General features: G+C 27.7%; 2 protein-coding genes across 2 annotated transcripts in view; both read left to right on the top strand.

The window, feature by feature from the left end:
• Positions 1-3875: 3875 nt before the first annotated feature.
• Positions 3876-6835, top strand: LOC107462432 (chitin-inducible gibberellin-responsive protein 1). Its single transcript, XM_016081016.3, has 2 exons — positions 3876-4080; positions 4890-6835. The coding sequence occupies exon 2, from the start codon at positions 4925-4927 to the stop codon at positions 6686-6688; it is 1764 nt and encodes a 587-aa protein (XP_015936502.1). The 5' UTR covers positions 3876-4080; positions 4890-4924; the 3' UTR covers positions 6689-6835.
• A 4989-nt stretch (positions 6836-11824) lies between these two features.
• Positions 11825-13119, top strand: part of LOC107462299 (probable terpene synthase 2) — a 3042-nt gene continuing 1747 nt past the window's right edge. Inside the window, exons 1-3 of the mRNA XM_016080877.3 lie at positions 11825-11941; positions 12113-12395; positions 12488-12866. Coding sequence (XP_015936363.1) covers positions 11825-11941; positions 12113-12395; positions 12488-12866 — 779 coding nt within the window. The remainder of the gene's footprint in view (positions 11942-12112; positions 12396-12487; positions 12867-13119) is intronic.

The raw sequence follows: 13119 nt of genomic DNA on the forward strand, positions 1-13119 counted from the left end.
TTTAAAAAATTATAAATGTAAGAATAATTTTTTATTTATTTTATTATTTTATTTTATAAAAATATTAATTTCATGTTAAATTAGTAGAATTACAAATAATTTAATCAAATAAAAATAAATATAAATAATAAAGTAATATGTCCACAAATCATAAAAAATAATAGAAGAAAACGATGTTTGTGAGAGAAGCAAAAATTTTTATGCATTTATTTATTTTCAAGAATCCTCCATTAGTATTCAATAATAATTTTTATGCATTTATTTATTTAATTAATTTTTAAATAAAAAGATCAAAAGTGTTTATATTCTGTTACCACAAAATAAATGTTAATTTTTTTATATATATTAAATAAATTAAAATAATAATTGTCTTAACATAAAAGGAGTACATACATACATGTTATTAACTTATTAAGTATGTTTTATCATTAAGTTTAGATTGATTAAAATAAAAAAATACGAAAATCATAGATTGATATTTTAACATTTCTTATTTTATTAAAGTCCGTTCAATAAATTTGTATTATTTGAATATAAAAAATTTTGATTAAAAATTATTATTTAATTAATTAAAAAATATAAAATATATTCTAAATTAATAAAGAGAAGAATAAAAGAAGAAAAATTAGATTCATATAATTTAGTAATAGTCTAATGACACTGTATTCAAAAATTGATAATATTTTTAGATGATTTGCAATAAGTGTTGATTGGTATTTGCTAAGTTTAAAAGAACAAAGAATTTAAGGTATTAATTTTTTTATTTATATATATTAAATAATATTTTAAAAAATATAGACAAGTATCGTGATTCTCATCTAGTTTATTCTCGTATCCCAAATTATCTCCACTTGATCTGTCGTACATTTACATCGTAATTTTATCATGATGAGAGAGAAAAGGCTAAAAAGTAAAGACGATGACAATTCCTTTGACCGGAAGAAACCTGATACTTATCCTGGTAAGAGAGAAAAGACTAAAGATGATGACAACTTCCTTCACTTCAATGGATTGGAAGAAACCTGAGACTTGTCCTGATGAGAAAGAAGAGACTAAAAATTATGGTAACTTCTTTCACTAGAAGCAACCTGATACCGATACTGTTTTATTAACCTTTTTACTAAAAGGAAACAAATAATTATGTCATATTTTTTAAGAAGATTTCTGACAAAATCTAAAAGACTTAAAAAATATTCTATTTTCAAAAAAATTAAAAAGTAAATATTTAATTTTTAAATAAAATAATAAAAATTATAAATGTAAGAATTTGTTCGAGACACGTGGGAAGAATTACCCTATAAAATTATGAGAGTCTAAAGTATTTGTAAGAGAGACATATATTGTCACCTAAAGTAAAAAGAATATAAGATATGTCGTGGGAATAGATTATTATCATCTTGATACTCTTAGATGTTTCTTGGTTATAGGAATAGATTAGCTTTATGTTGGTACTCTCACGCTTGTTGAACTAAAAATACAGTAATATGAGTGATATGATATGAAAGAGACATCTGTGCAGCTTTAAGACAAATTAATATTATGTTAATACTCTCAAATATCTTAAATTAAAAAATATAGTAGTATCAGTGATATGTTGTGCGGGAGAGACAATAGTATCTAGTATCAGTAATATGTTAATACTCTCATAATACGCTCTTTGAACTAAAAAATACAGTAATAATCTTCAATGATAATGTTATATAACGTTGTATGAGTCTATGAGATTGTAAGTTACACCATCAAACACTTTAACAATATCAATTGTCAATTCTCTTAAAATTTATTTTACATAAAATTGATTTTTAAATTTATTTTTATATAAAATTGATTTTAAAATATTTTTTAATTATTTAAAAACTGATTTATTACTTTTATAAATAATTAATAATTAATTTCTTCTTATTTAAAATTAGTTTGATTTAACTTAAATTTTTTATTAATTTAAATTAAATTTAATCTTTTTATTAATCTTAAAATTATTTTTTTATAAATATTCTCTTTTTTATTGATGTAATTAATTTTTTTTATTTAACATATTTAATAGAATTTCTCTTTTTTAATATTTTATTTTATTTTTTATTCTTTTATGATAATTCTCTCTTATTATGACATTTACTGATCATGACATTTACTGATCGCTTAAAATTAATCATAATAAAAGAGACACAAATGTAATTTATCAGTTATTTAGGTTGGACAAACATAATTGAAGGTTAAAATATTGAAAAATGTTAATTAAAAAAATCTTCCAACGTTGCCAACAAAGATGTGACTAGAATTTAGATATTCAAACTTGTAAAGGATAAAGAACAGTAATATTGGTGTGCTGAATATGTAGGAAAGTTATAGACCCACTGAAAAATAATTTTTTGTTTTGTCATGGATAAAGCTTAAAATTTAAGCCGAAATTCGATATACTAACTATCTCCAACTCGTTACAAATTAGATAGGTTAATTATACTCATTTTCTCTGAAATGCTGAAACATATGCTTCCTCTCCTGAAATTATTGAATATCATACTTATTTTTCAGCTACATGATAAACTATTCTTATGTCTTTGTCTAATAATGTGCTACTCTTTTTGATCCACTAAAATCATGAATCGAAACTCTTTAAAAATAATTGTTTAAAAAGAACAGGTAGTAATTTGTATTAAAAGTATAAATGAATTTGAATTATGAAAATATGGGCTAGTATTAAAAAAACGCAACTCTCAAAGAATGTGATTCCCAAAAAAACTCAGTTTATAACCCAACATCTCTAAATTGTTTTATATTAGGATGTCATTGTTTTAATTATATAAATTTTTGTATCATGTTCTTTTTGCTTTGTTTTGATATTTTCCCAAAAACAAAATCACATTAGTTGTAATAATTATTTTACAATGTTTAAGTAAAGTAATTCTCTCACACAACAATAAGGTGATACTGATAAGAATTTGAATCCATTAGCATATATATGTTTAAATTTCATGCCTTCAATGTACAAAAGGCAAAATCTTAAGTTTTAATTTTGAGTTGTAGTTGAGCAACTTCATTGATTTCTTAAAAAAATATATAATTTTAATAAAAAAATATGTTAGTGTTAATATAATATATCTTTAATTTTTATCTTTTATTATTATAAAGAATACGGGATAAATAATATAAATCAAATACTTTAATATTTTTTATATATATTTAAATAAATTAGTGAATACTGAATAGGAATATATGATATTAATAAATATAAATTCTATGGTCATCTTTAATACTAAATAAATAGCTAATAAAAATATTTAGATTTATGATATATAATTCATTTAAAACAAAGAGAGCCGTTAACTAAAATAGAACTAAATTGATTTTATCAAGAATGCATACAAAATAACTATGCTACATGTTTATATGAAAATTAATTATCAATATAAACTAAGAATTATAATTTAAATGGCATAATTTTTCATTCTTACTTAAAAATTGCAGTTAGAGTCTCACTCCTAATTTTCTAAAAAAAAAATTAATTATCAATTGATTTGATGATTTTTTTGCGTTTATATAATTTTAAATTTAAAAAATTAATTTGATATAAATATTTGTTTGTAAATTTTAATCCAAATACCACGTAAATATATAAATACGACTGACTATACGAGTATGAGTTCCGCGTTTCAGTTAAGAGTAGAAAATGCCACGAATGTTCTTTCAAAGTCCGAAGCCAATGTGTGTGGTCGGCTCCGTTAAGTTTCCAGTATCCCCCAATATTCCAAATTTCCAATACAAAACACACGCCTTTTCTTCCGTCATCGTTACCGTCACCATTATTATGTTACTGTTGCAAGTTGTTGCGGCTTCTTTTTCTTTTATTTATATCCGCACCACAAAACACAGAACATAACACACTTGCGTGTTCCCTATATATAACCATCCACACCAAAACACACATTCAGGAAACTCATCAAAACCACCACACAAGGAAACGTTCATAAAATAGAAAACCCCCAGAAAAAGGAAAACCAATTTCGTATTCAACACGAATCCCAAAGAACCCTGTCTAGCTCTCAAAGTCTTCAAGCTGTGTGCGTTTGCAGCTTCCTTGAGGTAACAAACTTTTCTCTCCTCTTCAACTTTGATCCATTTTCACTGCTTATTCCTATCAATATTGTGATGGTGAATTGCTTTGATTGGTATAAAAGAGTTGTATTCTGTTTCTTTATGAAAAACAGAAAAAGTAAGAAATTTCCAGGGGTAAAAAGATATATATATTTGTTGACTAATTGGAATAATAATAATAAAGATGATTACTTTGACTATGTGATTCAGCTACATCACGTTGTTGAACTTTTGAGCAAATGAACTGGGGATTCAATGAGAGAATCTTGACTTTTTTGCCCTTGTTTTGTGTTAATCTTTTCTTCTGTTGAATTTGTTTGCTTCCTTATTATTCTTGCCAGTCACAATCTTTTAGAAATGTGTGCTTGTTTTTTTGTTTTTTGTTCTCATCCACATGAGATCAATTAGTATTACATCTTTACCTTGTATTTTCTTTTTGAAGGGTGAAATGTTTTGTTCTACCCATAAATTTAGGAAGAGGTCACATGAATCATGCCGTCACATATGTCTCATCTTTATCCACTTTATCTAGTTGTGGACAGTGTGCTTGTTTTGCTGTAAGCGGAAAAGATGTGTATAAATAACACATCTCACTCTTAAAGATTGTGTTTCCTTATTTGTTTCTGAAAATTTATACACAAGTTTAAAGTTTCCTGCACATGTTATTGTTAGCTTATTATGGTAAGTGTAAGGTTTGATCAGCTTGGATGTTCCAGTTTATAGTTAGTTTCTTTATTCCTTATGCTTGTGTCCTGATTCTTCCATAAATATTAACAAGTGCCTCTCTATAATTGCAGAAATTTGGTGTAACTGGTGATGCCATCATCATAGTATGGATTCACAACAGCTATATAGTTTTGGTGTGACAAGTGCAGGACTACCTTATATTCCATCCTTCCCCACAATTCCGTCGTCGCAACCCAACAGGCTTCTTGGATCCTTGAAATTTGACACTGGGAACTCGCCCAATTCGCCCTTTTCGACTCATTTTGATTCTGATACTCTTTCAGCCTTTAGTGATAGCCAGGACCAGCAGCACAGCCCTGGAGAAATCCTATCCGGCGTCAGCACCTCGTGCAACTCGCCTTTCGAAACCAACCATTACTTGCATACATCAGTCTCGTCTGCAGACAGTAATAGGGGCAGTTTTCAACTCTATTCTGCCAGGAGCTCTCTTCTGCAGAATGCAAATTGTAACCAGAAAATTCGAAACGTGTTGCTGGAATTAGAATCTGCTCTGATGGCCCCGGACGAAGAAGAAGTCACTACATCGAATGCTTCCATGGTTGAGAGCAGTGGACCAACAACATCTGGCCAAAGAAACAGGTCATGGAGTCATGATCATTACGGCTCGCAATTTGTTCAGAGCCAGGGATCATATGTAACTGGAAGCAGGCAAACAAGTGAGTTTGAACATGTTATGAAGCGCCAGAAATCGATAGTGGAAGCATCATCGCCCCCAGGTTTCCCCTCGGGAAATTTGAAACAATTGCTGGTTGCTTGTGCAGAGGCCATGGCTGATGGCAACATGAATGATTTTGATCAATTGATATCAAAGGCTAAAGGTGCTGTATCTATAACCGGTGAGCCATTGCAACGGCTCGGTGCTTACATGGTAGAAGGGCTGGTTGCTAGGAAGGAAGCATCAGGGACCGGCATCTATCGCGCCCTTAAGTGCAGAGAGCCGGAAGGCAAAGACTTACTTTCATACATGCAAATGCTGTTTGAAATCTGTCCCTATCTGAAATTTGGTTACATGGCAGCCAATGGAGCCATAGCCGAAGCGTGCCGAGATGAGGATCACATACACATAATAGACTTTCAGATTGCTCAAGGAACTCAATGGATGACTCTCCTCCAAGCTCTCGCCGCGAGACCTCGAGGACCTCCCCATGTGAGGATCACAGGGATTGATGACCCTGTTTCCAGGTATGCTCGTGGCGAAGGACTAGAGGTAGTTGGGAAAAGGCTGGCCATGATGTCTGAGAAATTTCGCATCCCGGTGGAGTTTCATGGAGTGCCGGTTTATGCTCCGGATGTGACCAGAGACATGCTAAATATCAGGTCCGGAGAGGCTTTGGCTGTGAACTTTCCTTTGCAACTTCACCATACTGCTGATGAGAGTGTTGATGTGAATAACCCAAGAGATGGAATCCTTAGACTGGTGAAGTCGCTTTCGCCCAAGGTGGTAACATTGGTGGAGCAGGAATCAAACACAAACACAACACCATTTTTCAACAGATTCATGGAGACCTTGGACTACTACTTGGCGATCTTCGAGTCTATTGATGTCACACTCCCAAGAAACAGCAAGGAGAGGATCAATGTGGAGCAGCATTGTCTGGCCAGGGATATTGTCAACATTGTGGCTTGTGAAGGGAAGGAAAGGGTCGAGCGCCACGAACTCTTCGGCAAGTGGAAGTCGAGGTTGACTATGGCCGGATTCCGGCAGTGTCCTTTGAGCTCCTATGTGAATTCTGTTATAAGAAGCCTTCTCAGGTGCTATTCTGAACACTATTCCTTGGTGGAGAAGGACGGAGCCATGTTGTTGGCATGGAAGAACAGAAATTTGATATCAGCTTCAGCATGGCACTGATAAAAGGATTATATATATATATATACATATATATAGGAAATAATTGCTGTAGTATTAGGAAAATTATATATGTTGTTGATTGAGGTTTTAGATTTCCAATGCCATGTATCCTTATTAGGTTCTTAAATTAAATTTTTGTCCATAAAAGTCTCATTTACTAGTCATGCTTTATTTATACCATTCTTTTATAGAATGTTTTAGGTTATGGCAGTTGTTCTCTTCAAGTTGGTACTTGCATCTGGAAAATGGTAACTTAACTACAGAGCATTTTTTTTTTGTTGAATTTGCCATTTATTCATAACCCTATATCTAGAGGGTTTGTGAAGCTGAATAAGGTCTAACAAGAAGGTTGTGCATCACAAAATATGGAGATATGAATGGATATAAATGAGTTAATGATTGGTTCAACAAAATCGTAAAAAGAGACAATAATATGGTGAGGCCCAGAGAATAAATTATAATGTTCTAGTGGGTATACTCCAAAAAAAAAAAAAGAATATTTTTTCTTTCTATATTTAGTACTTTTGTTTGGATTTTCTTTATCATGTCTTTTGTTCTATAAACGTAGTTTAAAAAGTAAACTATTGTTTTCAATCATAGAACATTTAAACACTTTAATAGTTCCATTTATAAAAAAGAATAATGCTATATAATTAATAAATATTATTATTTTGGATAAATATTTTGTTAGTAATAATTTGTATCTATATTTTATAAAAGGTTTGTACATAAAAAATATATAATTTACTCTTATGTTTATCAAAATTTATACACATAAATTAATATAATTTATATTTATATTTTTAGAGTTTATACACATAAATTGATAAAATATATTTATTAAATATTATTTAAAATTGATGTAAATAAATTTTGTTAAATTGATTTACTTTTTAATAAGTAGTAATTTATTTTATAACTTTCTATGATAGAACTGTCGTGATGTAAATGTTCTACTATATATAATAATTTATTGTAACTTTTTGTTTTATAGATGAATTATGAGTTTTAATTAAAATTAGGAAGAGGAACAAGCAAAAGAATATTGTTCTTGGAGCAAGAGAGAATGATAAACCAATCCCACTCATGTAATAGAGAATGGCATGAATTATGGTTATTATTGTTGTTGTTATGAGCTTTCAATCCATAATAAACACTTTATGTCATTAAAATTTAATGGTCATTATTAATTTAATAATTTTTTTAAAGATTTTTCATCATGTTAGATATATTTATAATATCAATTATTAAATCGGTTATAGATATATAATATATATTAAAATATAAAATATATATTTAAAATAAATTAAATAATAAATATATTTATACACAGGTATATAATTGTTGATTTAGTAATTTATTTTTTATGTATACATATCATTTTCAGTAAACTAAATATAATTACATAAATGTTTCTAAAAGATTTTTCTTATTGAGTATTTGTCTTTTCTCTCTTATCCTTCAAATTATTAAATTTTTTTATAATATTTTTAATCTGTTATAAATCTAAACTCTATACTTTATTTAAAAATTTATTATTGACCAATAAATTATTACAAATAAAAAATAAGTGAGTTGATGACTCAATTAATCTATATTAATTATCCCTCAAATTATTCTGTACCTCACTATTTTTCACTCTTTTTGGGTTAACTACATCACATTTTTCGAGACAAATGTAAAGTTTAATAATCAATCATTACCTAAACGGCTAAAACCGTTCTCAAGAACCTTATCCAGATCATTATCATCAGGTGCCAAAAGCACTATGAAATAATTGAGCCATTCATTTTGATGGTACTGTATCAGATATGCATATCACTTAGCCAGTCTTTTTTTTATGGAAATGAATCTGACATCATTTGGTCATACATAGATAATAGATAGATATCTATTGGGAAATAAAATCTGGATAAGGTTGTGGTTACAATTTATTTGGTTTGAGAGAATTTTTTTAAAATATTCTAGCATTTGTTGTTATTATTCGATATCTTTTATTATATCATTAAAGTAAATCTTTATTTTATATTCTCACTCTTCTTTATTTACATTGTTCTGCTTCAAATATTATTTCAATTCTCATTGTATATCTTTTATGGTCATAATAAATATATTACGATTTAGTTATATTCGATATTTTACTTTTCGTCTTTCCATAAAAATTTGATAGAAATAATTTTTAATATATTAAAAATGTTGAAAGACTAAAATTTAAAACATTATATTGTAAGCAAAACTTGGAATTTTTTTACTAAGATAAATTAAAGAAAATTAGTTTTTTGACTTTTAAGCATAAGATCATCAATAATTCTACTAGATCCATACATTATGATTTATGAAGACAATATAATTATTATTCTCGAATTACATTTGTTATTATTTTCAACATATAAAAAATAATAAACTTTATTTCATACAATTTTTCTATTTTCTTATTTTGTTGTGAATTCTATTATATCTAATATAATTTATGATGTACTCTCGTACTCCTATATATGTGTATATATATATTTGTAAACAAATACCATTACATATATCAATATCAATAAAAAAAGTTTTGAAGAAAAGAAAAAAAATAATATTCTAAAAATCAAATCGAATTGATCGATTCAACTTGAGAAATCAAGAATTAGACTGGTCTAATTTAATAAAAATATTATTTGATTGTGAACCAATTAAAAAATAAAAAAAACAGTGAAAAAATTAATTAATCATTTGAATTAGTATAATTTTTTAGTAATTAATCAATTTAAAATAATAAATTATAAAAAATATATTTAATATATAAATATATTATTTTATTATATCCAATTCAACTTATAATAAACTAAAAGGGTTGCACTCAATTCTGAGAGTTATGCAAGAGAAGATTAGAGAAAATAGAATTAAAAAAAAAATAAGCGATTATTGTATGTGTACAAATTAGATACATACTCTACCTAGCTTACTGATAAGCCTAACTACTCACGGCCACAAAGTGGTTATGGTTATTAATTTAACAAACTCTTAACAAACTCAAATAATAATATGTTTTATCAGTAGTGGGTTTTTTTGTTTTTCTGTAAAGGCCGATGGGTTTTCACAAAAATAAACATAAATTGAGCTGAGTATTTGCTATAAAAAAAGTTTATATTTGTATTTTATTATTCTGACTTCTTATTTACAATGATAAAAATTAAATTCTAGATTGATTGATTATAAAAATTATAAAATTATAAACGATTTTATATCTAAAATTATTGTTTTTTAGTTAACAATAGTTTTAAAAATTAGACTAAAATGATGGTTCAAGTCACTTAACCAGCTTAAGCAAAGGAAAAGGCAATCAAAAGGTCAAAAATGATAAAATTAGTCAAAAACTAGTAAATTGATAGTTTAATTATTTTATCAGTCTTTATAATTTTATCAAATTTTTAATTAGATCTCTATATTTTTTTTTAAATTAGGTAACCATATTATATCAGATTTTGTAAAAAAATTTTTAATTTGACAAAAACATTGGAACTAACATAATATTTTGTTTAACTATACAGAATATTCAGTCAAGTATTAGGCATATTCGTTTTGTTTAATAGAATATTCTGTTAATCCCAATATTTTTGTCACGTAGGAATTTAATTACAAAATCTAATATGATATAGGGACTCAATTGAAAAGAAAAAAAGTATAAAGACATAATTAAAAATTCAATGAAACTATAGAGATCGATAGAATAATTAAACCTAAATTGGTTAAATAATAGTCCATTCTTTTATTGAAAATTTGGTTAAAAAATATTTTTTTTTAAAATATATATTTATTATATAAAAATATATTACAATTCAATTCAATCTTGATTAAATATTTAAATTTGTGAATTTCTAATTTTGCCCCTTTAATAACCATTTCAGTGTTTAGATGCTTGTGATTAATCGAAGGATAGATCAAACTCTTATATTATTACTACTAGTTTTCAAAAAAAAGAATGAAAGAAAAACAGTTAACGTGAATGATTTGGAGATTTGGAGCATAGATTATTGGAGGAAAATACATACATGACATAATCCACCAACATTGAACATTCCCCTAACCCTATGCGACTCATATTCTTACATTGATCAACAATAATGTGCGCTTAAATTTGAAATATACATGAGCAATAGTCAGCTACGGTCTCCCCCCAAAGTTTGTGGATTCAATATTCAAATTCAATTAAATGGTATTAGTAAAACACTTTGCACTTTTGGAAATTTCTCCATTCTTCTCATCTCTCTGAGCCTATTCTCTTCCTCCATCAATTTCAAGAAATTGCTCTGCATGTTACACATGGACAGACAACATATATTTCGGACAAACTGATCTTTAATAAAATTAAAAAAAGACCGTTATTTTTTAAAAATTTTTATTAAAAATAATTATTTTTGTTGATATATCATTATATAATATATATATATATATATATTTTTTAAATATTCAAATATACTAAATAATTTTAATTGATCTTAATTGATCTTAATTATATTATAACAGGATACACATGTAAAACTTACACATGTAAAACTACGTATTAAAATTAAATTCTAGAAATTAATGTCTTAATGCTTAAAAGTTAATGGGTTATACTATGTGTACACCAAAATCAACTATTAAAATTAGCCACGGTATAAAATTCATGCTGAAATATAAATACATATTAAAAATAAATTAAACCACACATGTATTTACATTAGTAGTTGATTTTGGTGTACAAATAACACTTCTCAAAGCTAATCTATCAATTTTGTTTCGTTAGAAATGAAAACAATTTATGTCTCATGTTGAACCTCCGTGTAAATTGGAAATTGTTCTTCTTCACATACATGTACGAAATCCAGAACGTAACAATGTCAACACTGTCTTCATTATTCATGTTGAACACATGCAAAGAAATTAAAACTCGTAAAAGGAATTCCACGTTGAATGATGATCCATATCAATCTTACAACTTTCCGGTTTGGCCACGCAATCAACTCCATGAATCAGAAATAACTTATAAATAGACCCAATTAACGAAGATCCTTCATCATATCATTCTCATATACACATCCTTACATTAATTAAGACCTTAGCTTCCACATTACCATATATCTCAAAGCCAGTTACATTAAAAATATAATAATGACTGTTACAGCTAATTCTGATCAACATGCATCATCTTACATTGCACGACCATGTGCAAATTTTCGTCCCAACATTTGGGGGGATATTTTCCTTCAATATCATAATTCACCATTGGTATATATATATATGTTACTTAGCTTAGATATCTCATGATGATTAAATATGAGTTTAACATTTTTTGGTTTTTATTTTTTACACTCGGGAAATATAAAATTAAGTTTCATACATTATTTTGACATGAAATTTGGAGCTTTAAAAAAAATATTATTTTCCAACTATTTGCAGGATGTCGTGAATGAAAATATGAGGCAACAACTTGAAACATGTAAAGAGGAAGTGAAGAAGATTTTTCTATCTTCTAGCAATAATATCTCACAAAAATTAAACATCATTGACTCAATGCAACGTTTGGGTATATCTTATCATTTTGAACGTGAAATTGACCAAGCATTAGAACAAATCCAAAAGATTTCCATCAATAATGCACTCGACATAGAAGAAGGTGACCTACACTCTATTGGATTACTCTTTAGATTGCTTAGACAAAAAGGATATCACATTTCATCAGGTACATATTTATAATCTACTATAGCTTCTTTTTATACTACACACCACCTATGTTGATATATATATAATATTGTTTGTGATTAATTTATATAGACATATTCAACAAATTCAAGAATAAGGAGGGAAAGTTCAATGAAACCATTGTGGAAGATGTTGAAGGATTATGGAGTTTGTATGAGGCAACACAATTAAGCACTCATGGTGAAGATTCAATAGATGAAGCACATGATTTTGCTTACACTAACCTCAAGTCCATGATCACCAAAAATAAGTTGAGCACATATCTTGCTAAGCAAATTGATCAAAGCTTAACGCTACCAATTCACAAGGGAGTTCCAAGGATAGAGACAAGACGTTACATGTCCTTCTATGAAGAGGATCCTTCTCATGACAGAGTCCTTCTACGTTTTGCAAAATTAGATTTTAATGTTTTACAGAAAATGCATCAAAAAGAACTTGGAAATATCACAAGGTACGTGCTTAAGTGACTGAAGTTTACATATAAGATAGGGTATAACCAAGTAGTAGTATTTCTTATCTCTCTCTTTTTTTTTGGTTACTTACAATTGCTTTCTTGGACTGGGCAACAAAGAACAATGACAAAATTATTATTATACGAAGCCCAAGTCCAACAGCGTAGTAGGCTTTTTTTTATCATTATAGGGCTTTTGGGGTGACAAAAACTATATGTAAAGGAATAAGTAATAACAATACTAGACCAAGAC

This window comes from Arachis duranensis, chromosome 8, assembly GCF_000817695.3.
Source record: "Arachis duranensis cultivar V14167 chromosome 8, aradu.V14167.gnm2.J7QH, whole genome shotgun sequence".
NCBI classification, from domain to species: Eukaryota; Viridiplantae; Streptophyta; class Magnoliopsida; order Fabales; family Fabaceae; genus Arachis; species Arachis duranensis.